Source organism: Equus asinus, chromosome 6 (genome assembly GCF_041296235.1).
Source record: "Equus asinus isolate D_3611 breed Donkey chromosome 6, EquAss-T2T_v2, whole genome shotgun sequence".
NCBI lineage: Eukaryota > Metazoa > Chordata > Mammalia > Perissodactyla > Equidae > Equus > Equus asinus.
In genome coordinates, this window is record NC_091795.1 from 93,290,645 (window position 1) to 93,309,165 (window position 18,521).

Sequence of the window (18,521 nt, forward strand, 5' to 3'; positions counted from 1 at the left end):
GGGCTGCGCACCATTTCACATCTTTCCTAATTTAATAATAAAAGGATGAACAGCACTCTGGGAGCACAGAGGCAGGGACCTACTCCACCTGGAGGGGACAAGGACAGCACCCCGGGGAAGCTGACACTGAGATTGGACTTTGGAAGAGGCTGTAAGTTCTCTGGAAGAGAAGGAGACTGTCACAGCTCTTCAGGAACTTAGTATGAAGAAAATATTTCAACGATGCATTGATAAGCTGGAAATCAACAGATGTACCATCTCAGGAAAAAAGTACAGATGTACATTTCAGGGTAAAATGATCTTTATCATTAAGGACTAAAGTTCAAATTAGATCTTAGGTCTATTAGATCTTAGGTCTACTTTGATGCTAAGGAGATGCCCTACCCTCGGATGTGCCTCTAACATTGCTTCCTCATAGCCCCAGGAGGCTGCCTTATTGGCCTAGACCCTGGCCACCAACTCCCTCCCGTCACTCACTTGTGCACGCTGGTACACCACCGACATCCAGGGATGCTGACTTGGTGACAGAGGAGGCAGTAAGTGAGGAAGAAATATGGCCTTGATTTTCCTGATGAAATTTGTCCAGCAAAATGTCAATGTCACCCTCTGTCAAAAATAGAGAGAATAACATAAATGGGTTTTCCATCTCAGTGAAATTCAGCAAACATCTATGGAACACCTACTATGGATCAGGCACTGTCCCGGGCCTGGGGTAAAGGAGATAAAGAAGACATGGCCTGTCCTGCCAAGGAGTCCACAGCCTAGTAAGGAAGGCAGAGATGCTAAAGAAAATTATGCTATGACGCAGTAGGTGTGGGGATAGAAGGAAGAACAAGATGCTAAAGAGAAGGAAGGGATCAGAGCCCTTCCTGGAGAAAGAAGGGCCAGCGAAGGTTTCTGGGAGGAAATGGGGTGAGTCTTGAGGGGTGATTAGCCAGGCAGAGAAGGGCACTCACGGTGTAGAACGCACAGAAGGAGGCACAGAGAATACACTGCTCCCGCGAGAAGCTTCAGTTCAGAGGGGGAGGTAGGGAGCAGTGGTGGACAAGGCTGGAGAGGTGGAGAGGAACAGGCACAAGGCCCTCATGTGCCCCCAAAAGACAGAAACACAAAGTTCCCACCTCGGAGAAGCCACAGCCAGCATAGGAAGACAGCCAGCCAGAGACCACGCCAGAAAGGCCTGTGAATGCTAACACAGAGAATGGAGGGGCCGCCCTGCACATCTACACAGAGGCCAGCCTCAGCAGGTCACATGCGGGCATGGGCCCCAAGATGACTCCCCACTTTGCATCTTTGTTTATTTCTGTCTTATCCATTTATGAATTTGCACTTGTCTCACTACAAGCCTACCTGGACAGAGGGTGCTAAAAAAGGCCCCCAAGGAGTCCACCTTCCCTGTAACCAGCTCATAACTGACTTCTTTCTGGTACTCCGCTGGGGTGAGAAGGCTCTCAGAAAGAATCCGGGCTTGGTATTTTCCTGGAAAACAAACAAAAACTTTCACCAGGCCCCTCTACTTAGAATGAGCACATGAGCTCCTTAATGACAGAGTCTGTGCCTGCATCTCTTTATCTCTCCATCCCCCAAGCCTGGCACCACGCCTGGCTAAGAGCAGGTGTTCATGGTGGTTAAATCGAGAAACGGCATATACTATCCGGGCCCAGTTTAATAGTTAAGATAGTAAATAACCCAGAGTATCAGCTTTGGAACCTGACTCTGTCTCCACTTACTAGCTGTGTAACCCAGGATGAGTTACTTAACCCTTCCAGATCCAGTTTCCTCATCTAGAATACACAGCTAACAGCAGTACTGACCTCACAGGACTGTTCTGAGGATAAAACAAGACAATCTTTATAAACTGTTTAGCCCAACGCCTGACACACAGCTGGGGTTCCAGGCTTATTGCTGACTATACTACTCAAATCAATGTAAAGAATTAATAAAAAACACAGATTGAGGGGCCAGCCCAGTGGCGTAGTGGTTAAGTTTATGCAGTCTGCTTTGGCAGTCCGGGGTTTGTGGGTTCAGATCCTGGGTGCAGACCTACACACTGTTTGTCTAGCTATGCTGAGGGAGCAGCCCACATACAAAATAGAGGACGAGTGGCACACATGTTAGCTCAGCGACAATCTTCCTCACAAAAAAAATCCCAAAAAGACAAAAAAACCAGATTGAGTTTAGGATCAAAGAATGCTAAAAGATCACTGGGATACTGCAGAGTAACAATATGCATTTTTATGTAAATAAAAAAATGATATGAAAATTTCAGGTTTAAAATATACATTACCTGCAGTGTCACATTTTTTTACACAGGCTAAAAAGTCTGAGTGTACTGATGAACCGAAAATTATCTGAAATCTACAAGTTGACCCATGAAGATCCATGAGTACTATACAAAGTGTTAAGAATGATGTTTTAAAACCTTGACTAATAGTCCTATCTAATTGAGAAATCTATTTGTATCCATGATTCTTTAATCAAGAAAACGCTAGACTTAAGAATTTTCTTGTGTTCTTTTCAACTAACAAGATGAAGCTGGAAATTCGACATTCATCTTGCTGACAGAATGAATTCAGGAGGTCACTGTGCAGGATGACAAGATAATATGCACAAAGGACCAACCTGGCACATAAAAGTTGCTCAACACATCTGACCTCTTCCAAGGAGCTGTCCTCTACTTCCCACTCTCCAACCACCTCAGACACCCAACTCGAAGGCTCCCCCACTCTTCTCAAATCCATGGAGCCTTCTGGACAGTTCCTCGGCTTCTGTCTCTTCCTGTCCTCATGCCCCTCCTCCCCTGACTGGGACTCCATGTCCATCAGTGGTCACTCCCGAGCATCCATCCTTTACAGCCTTGCCCCACTCTCACTGGCCAAACCCTCCTCCTGCTCCACACCTGTACTCGAGCTGCCAGACATGGTTGGAGAAAAGACTCCTACCACGCTGACTTGTCTCCCATACGTTCAGAACCACTGTATGCCTGTTCAGGGCCAACACTTCCACCTGCCCGCTGCGGCTCATCCCCCTCCTAGTCGTGGACATGTCCTCTAACCATTACCTCCTCTCTCCTGCATCGTCTATATCTCCCTCTCTCTTGCATCATTCCCAGTATCAAACATACTCTTCCATTTCCCAACTTAAAACAAAAAAAAAAATCGGATCCTATTCCCTCTCCAATTATTACCTCATTTCTCTATTCCTTTTAAGGCAAAACTTCTCAAAAGAGTTGTCTATATTTCTTACTTCACTCATTCTTTCTTGAGCCCAACCCAATGACGCTTTAAAACACACCACCCCAGCAAGACTGCTCTGTCAGTGTCACAGATGACCATCCTCTTAACAGGTCAAGGAGCCAGTTCTCAGGCCTCAATGTCCTTGATCAAACAGGAGCATCTGATCCACTCATTACCTCTTCCTTCTTGAAACACATGCTCCCCTCGGCCTCTTAAACAGCGCTCCCTCACTCTGTCCTTCTCAGGTCTCCTTTACTGTTTCCTCCTCCTCCTGTGGGTCTAGTCCTCAGAAAGAACTCTTCTTCCATTCTGCACTTACTGGATGGGTCATAGCATCACCTCTTGGCTTTTGAACCCCATAAATGCTGACTACTCCTTTCATCTTTAGACCCAACCTCTGCCCTGAACTTCAGATTTTTATATCCAATTTCCTCCCCATCACGGCCACCAAGATACCTGAAACCTAGGCCAAGCTGGTCAGAGAGAACTCTTGATTCCATCGTGATCTCCATCCACTGCCACCTCTTCCCTCCACAAACCATTGAGAAATTAAAACAAAACGAAACAAACACTTATGTAGTTCTTCCTATCTCAATAGACAGTAACTGTGTTATTCCAGCTACACAGGCCAAAATCCTCAGGGTGGTCCCTGAGTCCTTGCTTCCTCCTACACTCCACACAGGACCCATGAGCAAATCCTGAAGGTACCAACTTCAAAATACACCGGAATCAGGCCACTTCTCTCCACCTCCACCAGCCTAGTCCAAGACTCGGCCACACCCGGATGCATGCATCAGGCTCCTCCACAGTCATGCTCCTCTCCCCCAGTCTTTTCTCCACACACAAATGGGATCCTTTTAAAACCAAGTCAGACGACATCCTCCTCTGGTCAAAACCTTCCGACACAGTTTCCCAACTTGCATAGGGAAAAATTCAAAGTTCTGACAGGGTCTTCAGGGCCCCACACAATCCCACAGTCCTGTCCTCTGCCCTGGCCGTCTTGCTGCCCCTTTACCACGCCAAACACAGCATGCTGCCACATGGTCTCGGGGAGCCCTGCGGCCACCCCCAATGTCAGTATCATTTAATTCCTGGTTTCTCTCAGGTCTGCTCTAAGGTCACCCCTTTAGAGAGGTTCTCCGCACCCTCCTTGGGAGCCAGCCCCCATAACTGCAATGCTCCATCCCTCTGCCCTTCTACCTGCCACCTTCTGTGCTGTGTTTGGTGTCTGCCGCCCCCAACAGACTGCACACTGCAGGAAAGCAGGGACTTCACTCCCGGATCCCCAGGCCCTGGAACAGGGCTGCACATGGGAGGGCTTCAAAGAGTGCGTCTATAATTAATTAGTTAATTGGCTCATTAACCCACACAACAGAACAAAGTCATTGTTTTTTTATCTCCACTAGATAGGTGAAGAAACTGAGGCCCAGAGTCACTAGGAGACAGTCCCACAGCCAGATGCATGGGGGAGGCCGGTTTCTGACTGGGTCTATGCAGATTCCAGAGCTGCCCCATCTCCCAAGGGGAGAAGTGGGAGCTGCTCACCTTCCATTCATAGAAGAATGGAATCTTAACATCACACCATCAGGGCATGAGCGCTAACTGCAGTTAGTAACCAACTGCTGTTGCAAACCCCAAGCCATGAGAGGCAAAAAGTGTGCAAGAGCAAAGGAGGGTGACTGGGAAATCAATAGAGTAGCTCTGCCACCAGCCAGGTGGTGCGCGCCCCAGCCTCACCGGTGACGGCAATGCAGGAGTCGATGGCAGCATTCCGGCAGGCGCAGATGATCACGACATAGTTCGTCTTGGCGAGCTTGCCCTCGATGAGGAGTCGGAACATCTCGGAGAGGCCCTCAGCCAGGGAGTAGGTGCACTCGATGATGTGCACGCTGTCGTTGCAGGAGCTAGCGGCCAGGCCAGCCAGCCAGGGCAGCTGGGCCGAGGTGACAGGTGCCACGGCGCTTGGCGCGGGTGGGCAGGGCTGCGGTGGTGCCTGCTGGTACTGCCGGATCTCAGTCAGGTGCGACTCGCGCCACGAGCGCAAGAAGATCTGCTCCAGGTCCTCCATCAGGGGCACCTGGTCTGCCGCTGGCACAACAAGGAGGGGGCAAGAGGCTTCAGCGCCTGCCCCAGGCTGCACAGGGCGGCTTTATGCAAATACAATGGGGCAATTCTGGGGAAATGTGTATACGCTAATTGAACAATAACACAATCTAAATTATTATTGCTAAATCTTGTTACAGACAGCTGGGAAATATAGGAAGGATACAAAAGCAGCCACAATCTCAGCATCTAACAGAACCACAACTATTTTTATTATTTCTCAGTCTTTTTTTTTTTTCACATGCAGGTTTTAAATAGCTGTAAGGATGTGGGCATACAATTTCAGGGCTTGTCTACTTTCCTTATCACACCCTAGTCACGGTTCCAAGTTGTTTATGGGCTTTGTAAACAGTACTATTAATGGGCACAGGCTGTCCCATCGCGTGCAGGCACCACCATTTACTCAGCAATGTCTCCACTGTTGATCTTTGTATTGCTTCCAAATTACACATACTTCTGCAATACACATCTTTATATAGAGAACATAACTTCCTTAGCCTAAATTCTCCAAACTGGGCTTACAGAGCCAACTAATACATGCCATCAGACTGTTTCCAGATGGTCTAAGTGTCTCAGCTTACCACGACATTAATGACACAGGATAACAGTGGTTTCACTGCACCCTCAGCCCCACTGGATACCATCACTTGGGTTGTCATCAATAATTTGAGAAAAACTTTACTTGTTTGATTTGTTAATTTGCATCTCTTTGATGACTAGTGAGACTGAATACTCTCAACATTTGTTTCCTACAGGTGTTATCTGGTTTATATGTCCAGATCTTCTATTTGGGTGAGCTGGAGGAAAGAACACCACACTCCAGTTTAGAAGACGTGTTCCCACCCGGCTCTACCCAGCACCAGCTGTGCAGCCTTGGCTACTTTATGATAAAGTTCCCTGATCTGAAAGAGTGGGGACAGTATCACCCCCTTGTTGGGCTGTGCCAAAATTTAATTAGATTAGCTGTTCTATCTCCCATCTTTAATATATCTCCCCTGAGCCCACATCCCCTTCCAGAATGACCATCACCCAGCAAAGCTCCTTGGGAGAGTTGTCTACACTCGTCGTACTTGTTTCCTCATCTCCATTCTCTCTAACCCACACTCCTGGTACACCACCCATCAAGGTTGCCAATTGCTTCCATATGCCCAAACCCAATGGCCAATAGTCAGTCTTCACTCAACTCTTGTCCAGCTGACTCAGTTGACCAGTCCCTCTTCCTAAAACGCTTTGTTTCGTTGGCTTCTGTATTGACATTTACCCATTCCTTCAACACATCCTGGCTGAGTGTCAACTTTATGCTGCAGGTGCTGTTGGACACACGGAAGTGAACTAGATCAACGTTCCTGATCTCATGGAGCTTACATCCTAACCGGGGGAGAGGGGCTGGAAGTAAACCAATAAACAGAGAATGTAATTTCTGGGAGTGGTAGTGCTCTGAAGGAAAAGACGAAAGGGATAGGACAGAGAGCCACAAGGGCCTGGGGAGCGGGGAACGCTGTCGTAGATATGAGGATGATGAGGCCTCTTGTAGGAGGTAATACGTGAACTGAAACTCCAATGACATGAGGGAGTATGTCATGCAAATGTCCCAGGCTAGAGCATTTCTCAGGGAAGGATCAGCAAGCACAAGATGCCCAGGTGGGACCAAGACTGTTGTGCCCAGGAGGGACAGTGGGGTTGGAGCAGAGCGAACAGAAGGGAGTGGGAGGCAGGGCCAGTCACTTGGGCCCTGGAATGAGTGTGAACTGTGAGTATGAAGGGAAACCACTGGAGAGCTCTGAGCAGAGAAGGGATATGGTTAGACCTGTAGTGGAGAATAGGGGTAAGAGCTGTGCCTGGGGCAAGGGAGGAAGTGATGGGGAAGGTGGGCAACGCTGGATCAGGATGAAGTAGGGCTTGACCGATGGATTGGATGTGGATCGTGAGAAAGAGAGACACATCACCATTTCCCCAGATTCCTGACTGTCCTAAGCAGTACTCTCAAGGATTCCTCCCTACCTCATTGCTGCTCCATCTCAGTCTCCTCCTCCAGGTCTCTGGACATTGGAGTGTCCCAGGGCTCAAACCGGGACACCTTCCTTCATCCATAACCACTCCCAGGGGCTCTCATCCAGTCTCACAGCTTTAATACAGATCATCACTCAGCCAACATTTCCCAAATCCATGCCTACAGATGCAGCCTCTCCCTGGGGCTCAAGACCAGCCCATCCAAATCCTTGACTCAGTCCCCTTGGCTGCCTCATGGGCATCTTAAACTTGAAATTGCCAAGACACAACTTACAACCACCCTTCAGCTCCACCACTCACCTGGCTGCTCAGTCCAAAACCCAGGCCCCACCTGCCCCTCACCTCCTTCACACAGCCTACCATGCTTACCTTCAGAATACATCTGGCCTCTCCCTTTAGCAGCCCAAGCCACCACCCACCTTCACTGGGACAACTGCAGCACCGCAGCCAATGTGGTCTTCTTGAAATGAAGGTCAGATCATATTTGTCTCCTGCCTAAAAATATTCCAGTGGTGCTATGGACTGAAGTGTGTCCCCCCAAAATTCGAATGTTGAAGCCAAAACTCCTGGGGTGACCATATTTGGAGATAGGGCCTTTAAAGAGGTAATTAAAGTTAAGAGAGGTCATAAGGGTCGGGCCCTATCCAATAGGACTGGTGACGTTCTAGGAAGAAGAGATGCCACAGCTCGCTCTCTCTTTCTCCCCACGTGTGTGCACCAAGGGAAGGCCAGCTGAGGACACAGTAAGAAGGCTGCCGTCTGTGAGCCCAGGAGTGAGGCCTCACCAGAACCCAACCCTGCTGGCACCCTGGTCTTGGACTTCCAGCCTCCAGAACTGCGAGAAAATAAATTTCTGCTGTTTAAGCCCCCAGTCTGAGGTATTCTGTTATGGCAGCTCGAGCTGACCAATACAAATTGTTTCTCAATGTGTCTGAAATACAAACTCCTGACCACAGCCTGAGGCCCTGCCCCCTCTCACTTATTCACTCTGCTGTGGCCGCCCTGGCTCCTACTGACCTGGGACTCCACGGTCCCTCCCGCCACACGGCCCCCACCTGTCCTCGCCCCTCTGCCTCCCGCCGATCTTCACGAGCCTGGCTCCCTCTCATCACTCGGGTCTCTCCTCAGATGTGACCTCCTCACGGAGGCCTTTACTGATGACCCTAACTCAACCCCACACGTGCGCACACAAACACCTACAGTTCCACCTTCACCCTGCTTACTTTCCTCTTGTTTATTGTTTCTCTTTGACTGGAACAGAACCCCCTCGGGGGCAGCAGCTGTTCTATTCCTGCTATATCTCTGCACCTAGAACAGGAGGGAAACTGTTTGAATTCTCTCTATAGATTTGACCCACTTTGAGCTCTTTCCAGCCCCTCAGGGTCGTGATGGCTGCAGGACCTCGGAGCGTGCTCCCTACATTTCCTTTCCACCAGCCAGAGGCGGTCTTCAAGGACTAGAAGCGACAGCTGGTGACTAAGGCTCGTGCATTTCCCACCCTCAGTGATTATTCTACCACGAAACGAGGGGGAGACGCACCCAGCTGGACGAGATAGTAGACGGTCAGCAGGAGCTGCATCTCCTCTGAGATGGGCTGTATGGTGGAGGCCCCGTACTGTTCATAGGCTCGAGAGATGGACTGGGAGTTCTGGTAGCACGTGTACAGGAGAGGGCTCACGACGACGTCGTTCAGGTTCCCACAGAGGTAAGGGAAGTTCCCGTGGCCTGTGGAAGACAAAAGAGCATCTACTTGGCGACTGGCCTTGGGCCGCACGTGTGGCCCCCACATGTGTGGCTCTCTGAATGTGAGGGAGCTAAAGCCTGCACGTGAGCCGCCCCGGCCTTACTCAACGGCCCTTTCAGGGAAATCTCGGACTTCCCGCCTCTGTTGAGCCAGTGCACCTGCTCTGACAACTGACAGGGGCTGTGGCATTTCTCGTTCATTTAGTCCAATCCCCTGTTTTACAGGGGAGCAAGCTAAGGCCCCGAGAGAAGAGCCCAAAGCTGAGCAGCCACGGCCTGGGCGGCTCCTTCGGCACCAGCTCTAGAAGACTGTGTGGGCGACACCTTCTGGATCTCTGCTGGGACTGCCTGCCAGTCCACGCCGCCCGACTCCTCCACGTTGGGTTCTGCCTCGCATCCTCCCATGATTCTCTGGCGAGCTGAGTCAGGAAGATAAACCACTGTACAGACCAGAGACTCCAAATACTGAGAGAACTTGACAGACGCTTTAGCAAACACTACAAGATTAATTCTGAGGACCACCCTCAGAGGCAGAAGAGACCGGGCAGGTTCAAACCTCTTCTCCATCATTCATCAACTACAAGACCCTAAGCAAGAAGCCTAGCTTCTCTAAGCCTCAGCGTCCACATTTGTAAAATGGGGTGGAGATGACACATCCTCACTGGGTTGCTGAGATGACCAGACGTGGTAAATGTGTGTGTGGTATCCTGTACTCAGGTCTCCATTTATTCACCAAACACTTACTGAATGCCTGCTGTATACCACATGCAGGCATCATGCTCGGCTCTGGGAGAAAATCCGGTGACTGAGACAGAGTTCACATCCTCGAGGAAACTGCTTCTCAAACCTGAGGGTACAGGATGTCTCCTGAAAGGCTTCCTAAATCACAGATTGCCAGGCCCCAACAAAGCTTCCGATTCAGGACTGGGGTCTGATTCCGATTCTGGGAGGGGCCTGAGAATCTACATTTCTAATAAGCCCCCAGGCAATGCTGGTTCTGCTAGACCAGGGACCACAATTTGGGTAGCACTGCTTACGAACATTATAGTTTATAAGAGGCAACATGAAGAATGAAAGGAGGCATGTGATATCTGCCATACAAGAGGCACAGACAAGCTGCAAACGGGGCCCAGATGAAAGGGAAACTAAGGTGGCTTCAAGGAGAAGGCACCAGGTCGGGTCTCAAAGCACACGTGGGGTCTGGGCAGATGGTAGCAGTGGAAGGTGCTAGGGAGGCACACACGTTACAGAGAGGGGCACAGCTTACCTGGAGGGGCCGTGGCAGAAAGCATAGTGAACTCGAGGAACCAAGGGGATGATGGTCCCTCTGGGAGACCGTTGGCTGTTCAATGCAGGTCTGCCAGCCCCTGCCCAACTTCTCTGAGGCTCCTGGCTCAGATCAGATGCAGGCGCACCTCTGCCCTGCTGCCTGGCTCCGTGTTCTCAGGAGGACCACAGACACATAAGGCCATGCGGAGAATACAGGTCACGCGACTAAAGGCTGACCTTCATTTTAGTTGGCCAGTAGGGCCCAACAGGACTACTGGCCCTGCCTCAGGCCCAGTTCAAAATTAAAATTTGCCCCTTCTTCCTGAATACCCTCACCATTTTTGGTTTCTTAATAAAAAGTGCCCTCTCTTATTTCTTAATTAACAGTAAGATACTTCTCCGCTTTCCCACCACCCTCTCTCCTCTATTCCTACAAATATGATGCCAAATACACTATTAACTTATTTAAAAAGACCTGGCTGTGCACGTGTGTGCATGTCACCCTATGCCAGCACACAGCCCCTGTGAGCACCATCACACCAGCCCTGCCAAATCCTCACTTCAAGATCTCCTGCTTCCCGGGAAAGGGATTTCTTCAGTTGAGCCAAAAATCTACTTCCACGTGGCCTACATTAGCCTACCGTCACAAAATGGACCAAATCTAGTTTCATTTTAGGCTTCCACATGGCGACCATGGCTATCTTTGCCCAACCAAAGTCAGATTTCATAGTCAAAAAATACTAGGGGCATAGGGTGACAACAGGACAACCAGACCAGGGTTCCTGGTCTGATAAACCAGCAAGGGGCTGATGACCCGTCTCTAATCCTCAGTGCTGGGCACTGGGCCTGTTACCATGGCAGGAGCTCAGTGGGGCTGAGTGAGCGAACGAATGAAAGAACAGTGAACAAGTGAATGGACAGCCCGGAACGGAATTGTTTCCCTTGGGCTTGTTGTGGAAAACTGTGACAAGCTCTCTAATTCTTGGCATCTGATCAGGGGCTACCCAGTAAATGAATCTGCCTGGCTCTTTCACAGCCCTAGAAAGGGCGTTGGAGTTTTCTCAGGAGGACATCCTTGCAGTCAGGCTGGGATGATGTCCCAGTGCGGCCTGTTTCTCGTGCATCCCTTTAGGCTCCCCTCCCTCCACCACTTGTTGTGCTGCTGTACTTGCCTTTAAATATCACTGGCTTGGCCTTGCATATTTTCAGCAAGTTATCAGGAACGGACACTGGTTCTCCGGAGGCCACAACAGGAAAGGTGACTGAAGCTGGTCCCACCAAGCCAACCTGGGGCACGCAGGACATGCCTGCACTCTCTAGGAGCACAGCAAATGTGAGAAAGACACATGAGACTAGGCATCCATCTCCAGCAGACCTGACGTCAGCCGGCCGCCAAATCTGCTACAACTTGACCCTTACCCCACCTACAGGAGCACCCAAGCCTTGGAATCACAGATTCCTGAGATCAAAAGCATCTTCAAGGGCCCTCAGTCCAACCTTCCCCACCAAACAACCCAGGCTCCTCCTCCTCAATATTCCTGCTGAGTGACAGGCAAGCCCTTTTTTACATTCCTCCAGGATCAGGGAACTCACTACTGTACAGGGATCCTGGGCTTTGTTAAGCAGCTCTAATATCAGAGAAGAGATCTTTTTGCTATCCCAAAGTTGGCTCCCTAGAACTTCCTTATCAATGCACGAGCACACACACACACACACACACACAGGCACACAAACCACCACCACTAGGACCTGAGTCTTGGATTTTGGGCAACACTGTTGTCACTTACCATACTTAGCTCTGTTCCCACCACCCTGGGGGTAGCCACCATCTGCAGCTGATGGAGATTCTGGAGACCACCCTTTGTGGCGTTTTTTGGGGGGCCCGGAGTTTGATAAGATACCTAGACAACAGTCAGAGTATAAATTAGGCTGTCACTAGAGATGATCTTCAATAAAACATTCTCCTGACTTGGAGTACAATTAGTTGTTCCATATTTTTAAAAGCACAGTTTCACAATGGGTTTTAGCATCTAGTGAAGTGTCTAGGCATAAGGAAATATCCTGTCGATCTTCGTAAATGTTTCATTCCAAAGTTGTGCAAGAATCTGAGCTTTCTCACTCTGAGTCTTTGCTCTTTCATCTTTAAAATAGGAAAATAAAACCTACTCTGAGAGGCGGTTTAATCAGGACTGAAGATAATACAGGTAAGGCACAGAGTTTGGGCCCAATAGACAGTAGCCACCGAGACCCACATCATCACCATCATCTACAGACTCCGATGTATTAATATGTGTTTCTGTAGACAAGTTTCACCACTTGGGGGCAGTACTGATCCACCTGTGCTCCTCTCCCCACCCCAGCCTTGAAAGCTCATTTCAGACTGAAAACATCAAGAAGAAGTGAAGGCTGGTACCCACCGCTGTCGATGAGTCACCCCGCCCACTCTAGATATCAGCATGTGCGTGACTCAAGCTATGTTCGGATTATTCAAAGTATCAAGAGTTGGTTACCATATTTTTTTTGACCAATCTGACACAAAGCTCCCCCGGCATTTAGAGCTACATGTTCAACCACGACTGCACATTAAACTCATCTAGGAAACTTTTGCCTGGATGTAACCCCATCCCAAGTACACCAGAACCCCAGCATCTGGGTGGGGCCCAGGCATCTTGATGACCCCCAAGCCACTTGATGATTCTAGGGCACAACCAGGGTTGAGAACCAGCAGTTTTGTCTAAGTTTGGCCTGAGAAGGAGCTGGAGAGAACCAGCAGCAGCTTGTTAAAACTGTCCGCTCCTGGGCCCCACCTGGACCTATACAATCAGATGAGAGGAACAAACTCCATCATTCACAAGCACCCCTGGTCATGCTCCCGTGAGCTGCAGTTTGAGAATTATTGCTTTAGAGTCTCTTAAAAGGAATCCAAAATTATTTTCACCTCTTCTTTAGACTGATTGTGAATTACAATAAAATGAATAAAGGGTTAAAAACAAAATACTATGTTTACGAAAAGCTTTCAAACGGGTGGGCTCTTTTGACCCTCTTGCCACCTCTGAGACAGCTACTGCTATCCTTGTTCCGTTTAGACGACATCTGTCCTCGAGGGCCCGTGGAAGAGCTCCCACACAGACGAAGAGGCCACCTCCTCTAAAAACCACATTAAACTCCCAAAAGGTGCACTGGGCCTCGGTACTAAGCAGGGAAGATCCACAGATATTTTCTCCCTTTGGGAATCTACCCCTAAACTGCCTCTAGATGATGTCACCGGGAGCTGCCCCTGCGGTACCAACGTGGACCAACTATTTCTCACACTGTCTCCTGGTGCCGGCCGGGGCGGGGCGGGGGGGGGGGGCCCTGTTTGGCATTTTGAATGAGACAGTTCTCCATTATGTAGCTCACGCTTTGCAGGATGTTTAGCATCCTGACCCACCCCTGTTCCCCCTGCCACGGTCTGGGACAATGAAAAAAGGATCCTGCACATTTTTTAACACCTCCCCCTCACCCCCAAGCAGGGGTAGCACTTCTCCATCGAGAACCTCCAAGCAAGGGTCCTCAGCCCCAGTGAACCTCTCCTTGTAGTTTCAGGTCAGTTTCTTGAGAGCAGGAGGGAAGGCAGAGGACCCCGGACTCTTCCGCTGTGCTCGTAAACAACGCAGCTCCCCTCAGCCAGCGTCCGACGAGCCGCTCTGTGCCTGGTCCCCGGAAAGCTGGATGCCAGGGCTCAGAGAATCATGTGACAACCACCCTGCTCTCAGGAACTCCACCGCCCCACAGACACAAATGTCCCTGGCACAGAAACTCTGACACCTGAGGGTCACAGGGAGGGAGCCCCCCTGCAGGTGCTGGGGGACTCTTCAGGAGCATGGACGAATGGCCAGGTGTGGGGAGAGGGTGGGGCGGCCACTGAACCACCCAATGCAGGCAGAGCGAGGAGTCCTTGAGCAGAAACAGACAAGAATGAGGGAGGTTCCACAGGCTTCTCGGGGTCAGATCCCGGCCGGCTTAAGTGCTGGCAACTGGGGGTCTCTATTTCCCACACCCTCCCAGGGAAGTGAGTTCCTTCACCACAGAAGGAGGCTCCCCAGCCTGGCTTCCTAGAGCCAGCTTCATAGGGCCCAGGCCGAGGGGGGCCCTCGCTCCCTCCTGTTTGGGGTGAAGGCTGGACGTGCACAGACCTCAGAGCAGCGCAGGGAGGCACCAACAGCACAGGCCTCCCATCGCCATCCCCAGAGGCCCAGCTCCTCGGCCACGTGGCCACCTGAAATTCAGCACCTAGCCGAGAAGAAACAGTCACGGGAAGAAAGGCGGGCGCCCGCCTGGGGTTCCTCACGCCAGGGGAGTGAAGGCTTGACCTCAGACTCCAGAATGGACATGCCAGTTGGGACGTGGAAGTCTCAGATTCAATTCAGGGAATACACTGTTCCTTCAACTAACAGGGAGACAGTCCACAAGCTTCCACCAGGGAAGTCTGCCACCGGCCGTGTAACGGGAGCGGGGAAGCCTGGAGTCTAGGCCTCAGCGACTCTCTGGGCCTCGCTCGCCTCCTCAGCAAAACAGTGTTTGACTAGACAGTTGAAAAGGGCTCTGCCAGTTTGATGGTTTTGGATGCTAAAATTCCATTTAGCTGTGTGCAGGAAGGAGGGAGGAGAGAGAAGACCTGCTTATTAAATGGCTCTGGGGGAGCACGGAGAGGAGAGCATGCCTCTCCGACTCTTCCTCAACCCACAGCCTCTACTGTAGCAAGAGGAGCAAGAGGTCTGCTTAACCCCTTCACACACCTCCTTCTCATTTGGATTCTCACCTGCTCATCCCTCTTCCTCCCATATTGTCTCTAATTAATGCTTCCCCAACTGTAACTTGCAGCTCAGTTGTCACCTCCTCCAGGAAGCCCTCCCTGAAGAGACCAGCTCAGTGTTGATGCTGATGCAGGTGGCAGTAATGGTGCTCCTTAGCAAGCTGCCAGCTGTGCCCTGAATTTCCATACAGCACCTCATCATACAGCCCTCAGAGCAGAATTCCAGATGAGGGAGCATTTAGCCAAAAGACTTGTCCAAGATCCCTCGACTAATAAGAGCCAGAAATGGGTTTTGGATTTGTAGTTATCTGATTCTGGAGCCCATGTTCTTCCCACGACACCACGTTGCCCCCTATTTCTCCAGAACTCTACAGCCTGCTTGATCCGTGGCCCACAATGAGACAGGTCACCTGCCTCGTGACAGGCTCCCACGGCTTCTCAGCAGATACACATGTGGCCAGGGCCATGGCCCCCGCCCAGCACCAGGGCCTGCACACAGCCCCACGGGCTCAGGAGGCACCTGCTGACCTGGCCTGACTCTCATTCCAAGCCACTCTGACTCCAGGAGGCTCGGTGGCTCCTGCACAGTAGCTCCCGCATCCCCCCAACACCTCAGCCCACAGAACAGCAAGACCCCCAGGACGGGTAGGCCACCTATCGCGGAGGGCCGAGGCACAGCCGACAGGCTGCTCTTCACCAGCTGCGCGGGCTTCGGGGACTCCTTGCCATTGAAAACAGCTGGACCCAGGGCGGCGGTCAGCGAGGGGTGATCGGAGGCTGGGCCTGAACACAGAGGGAAGAAGGGAGAGCAGGTCAGTGCACAGGATGCTCTGTGAGCCCGGCACGCAGCAAATCACTTCCCTCCATTTTCACAGACCAGCTCTTCACCAACAAGATCCATCAGGGGCTCAGAACTTCCGACACAGTGATCCTGCCCCCGAGAAAACACACACAAACATGCACACGTGCACACACTCCCGCTTCACACTCCTCCCTGCAGTGAACATCCCTGGAGGGGCAGGAGGACCAGAGGGCCATGAGCGGCAGTGGGGCTCCCTGAGTCCCAGGAGGGCCCTGCCGCCGTTCCACCTTCCCTTCCACCCTCACACATGCAGGAAAGCTGTCAGGGTTGCGATCGCCCAGGTCCAGGCTGCTCACAGCACCTGGGGCGCCCCGAGGCTGAGGGTAGTTCTGGGGGCAACGGCGGGTTCTGGTCTTCTGAGGCTCACTGCACTGCTTACGTCGCCCACGTCAGTGGGAATGTTCTGGAAGGCCTGAGTCTGGAAGGCCCTCCAGAGCTGGGTGTAGCACAGAACATTTCCCACGGGTGAGGCGGCATGGACGGGAGGTTCAGAGTGTGGTTCTGAAGCCAGACGGCTGGTGTCTGAATCCCAGCTCCGCCACTGACAAGCTGTGTGACCTCACTGAACTCACTCAACTTCCCAACGCTTCACCTTTCTCATCCACGTGTGGGGTACCAATAGAGGCACAGTGAGGGTGACACGAGCTAACAAAGCTCCAAGAACGGTGCCGGCAGGGGGCGTGCACTGAGTGAGTGTTTGCTGTCACCAAAATCTTAATTCTTACAATCGCCCTGCAAATTAGACAGAGAAGATTTTCTCCAACTTTTCAGATGGAGAAACAGATTCAAAGAGTTGAGACGAGTTGCCCTGAATTGCTCAGCTAGAAGGTGGCAGCACTGGAACTTACACCCAGGTACGCTGATGGCAAACTGTGCTCTCTCCAGTCGCTGTGGTGGCAGAGGTCCCGGGTAGCCCGGCACAGTGAGGACAACAGCAGATGCCACACAGAAGGGGAGGCTCGGTGCCTCTAGAGGGGAGCTCGTTCCCAGCCCAGGGGCAGCCTCCTCGTTATCCATGTGATGATCCAGGTAAGGGCAGGGGTCCCGGCTCCCTGCTACCAACCCTCTGGGCAGAAGGGAGGGAGACAACCCACCCCCGGGAGTCCCTGAGACAGCCACTCTCCCCTGAGATAACAGCTCTCAGTTCTGTTCAGAATGGCAACACGGCAAATGTATGAACCAGAAATACCTGCTGTCAAATCTTGATACACACACTGCCCATGAGATCCTAGGCAAGCAGCTATGAGCCTCAATTTCCCGGTCAGTGCAATGGGGACACTAAAGCCTGCTCGTGGGGTGACTGTCAGGATTCCATGACATACATACATAGAGTGGGGGTCCACGGAGCACACGGTAAATGGCGCTGTCTTGTCTTATCCAGCCGTTCCAGGAACCCAGTTCCAGCACCGACTTAGTGCTGGTTACAGAGCAAGCTCCATCCTGTGATCTTGGGGGTGCAGGGGGGGGCTCCTAACGCACCATCCCACCAACAAGGGGGTCACGTACATAGCAGACAGGAATGCAGAACCTCTTTCAAGGCGTTGTAGAAAAAGAGAACGTACACGCCCACCCCTGATTCATCTTGAAGAAACTCTGGTGCAGAATCGAGCCGCAGGGCTGCTGGCCCTCCAGGACCGTGGACTGGGCACCTCACCTGCCTGCTGGGCTCCCAGCGGGACGCTCAGGTTTGTGCCAGGAACAGGCTCACTGGGGAAGGCAGCCAGAGGCCCGGAGCTCTCCAGGGGTGGGAAGAGACTGGAACAAGCACTGGCGGGGGTCTGCCGGCTTCTGAACTCTAGGGGGCAAGAGGCATGCGTGAAAACCAATTCGCTGCCCCCAGCAGGTATGAAATGAGCTCCTCGACTAGAACTTGTCCCACAGGAAAGCTAGACACGCAGCTGGCTGTAATGATGCTAATGCCATCCCAGTCTTTGCTCCAGGGAAGCCAGGTGAGGAGGGGAGCAACTACCCTCAGGGCTCCATGCCAAGGTCTGGGGGTTCTGTGTGAGGGACGGGCTGACTGTCAGGGGTGGGAGCAATGGTGAGCATTTGGGAAAAAGAGGAAAACAGATTGTACAAACGAGCCATCCAATCGCTGCCCTTAAAGTCCACAGGAAGAACAGTCTTACTCAAAAGTAAAGGGACAGCCAATGACCCCTGTCCTGTACGTCTCTCTCTGTCAGAAACATTACCTCCCAGTGGCGTATCTAACCTGTGAGGTGCCTGGTCACAGCAAGTGATCAAAGACCTTTAACTGGTGCCACAAGGGGAGGAACCACTGCCTCCCCAGGACCTAGAGCATGGCCGGCACGTAGTAGTAGCTCAAGAAATATTTACTGAATGATGTCAGAAAATGAGAGAGGAAGGAAAAGAGCCATGGGAGGGGGCAGAAGGAGGAATGCCGGAGCCAGCCCCTCCTGAAGCCCCTTCCTTCTACTGAGAAGCCGGCTGGGAGATCCCAGATCACCAGAAGTGAACCAACACAGACCAGTAAGGGACAAGA

General features: G+C 51.5%; 1 protein-coding gene across 15 annotated transcripts in view; it reads right to left on the reverse strand.

Annotated features, from left to right (window-relative positions):
• Positions 1–18,521, reverse strand: part of GREB1 (growth regulating estrogen receptor binding 1) — a 141,125-nt gene that overhangs the window by 39,849 nt on the left and 82,755 nt on the right. For 13 of the 15 annotated variants that reach the window (XR_011504203.1, XR_011504204.1, XM_070512589.1 and 10 more), the window contains exons 6-13: positions 17,673–17,813; positions 15,811–15,939; positions 12,149–12,262; positions 11,534–11,677; positions 8,889–9,074; positions 4,974–5,324; positions 1,351–1,479; positions 478–606 (exon numbers count right to left, since the gene is read on the reverse strand). Coding sequence is in view for 13 of the 15 variants with exons in the window: in XM_070512589.1 (XP_070368690.1) it covers positions 478–606; positions 1,351–1,479; positions 4,974–5,324; positions 8,889–9,074; positions 11,534–11,677; positions 12,149–12,262; positions 15,811–15,939; positions 17,673–17,813 (1,323 nt within the window). In the remaining 2 variants the exon portion in view is untranslated. Of the gene's footprint in view, positions 1–477; positions 607–1,350; positions 1,480–4,973; positions 5,325–8,888; positions 9,075–9,836; positions 10,007–11,533; positions 11,678–12,148; positions 12,263–15,810; positions 15,940–17,672; positions 17,814–18,521 lie in introns of those variants that run through there. The other 2 variants (XM_070512597.1, XM_070512598.1) reach the window with 2 other exon arrangements.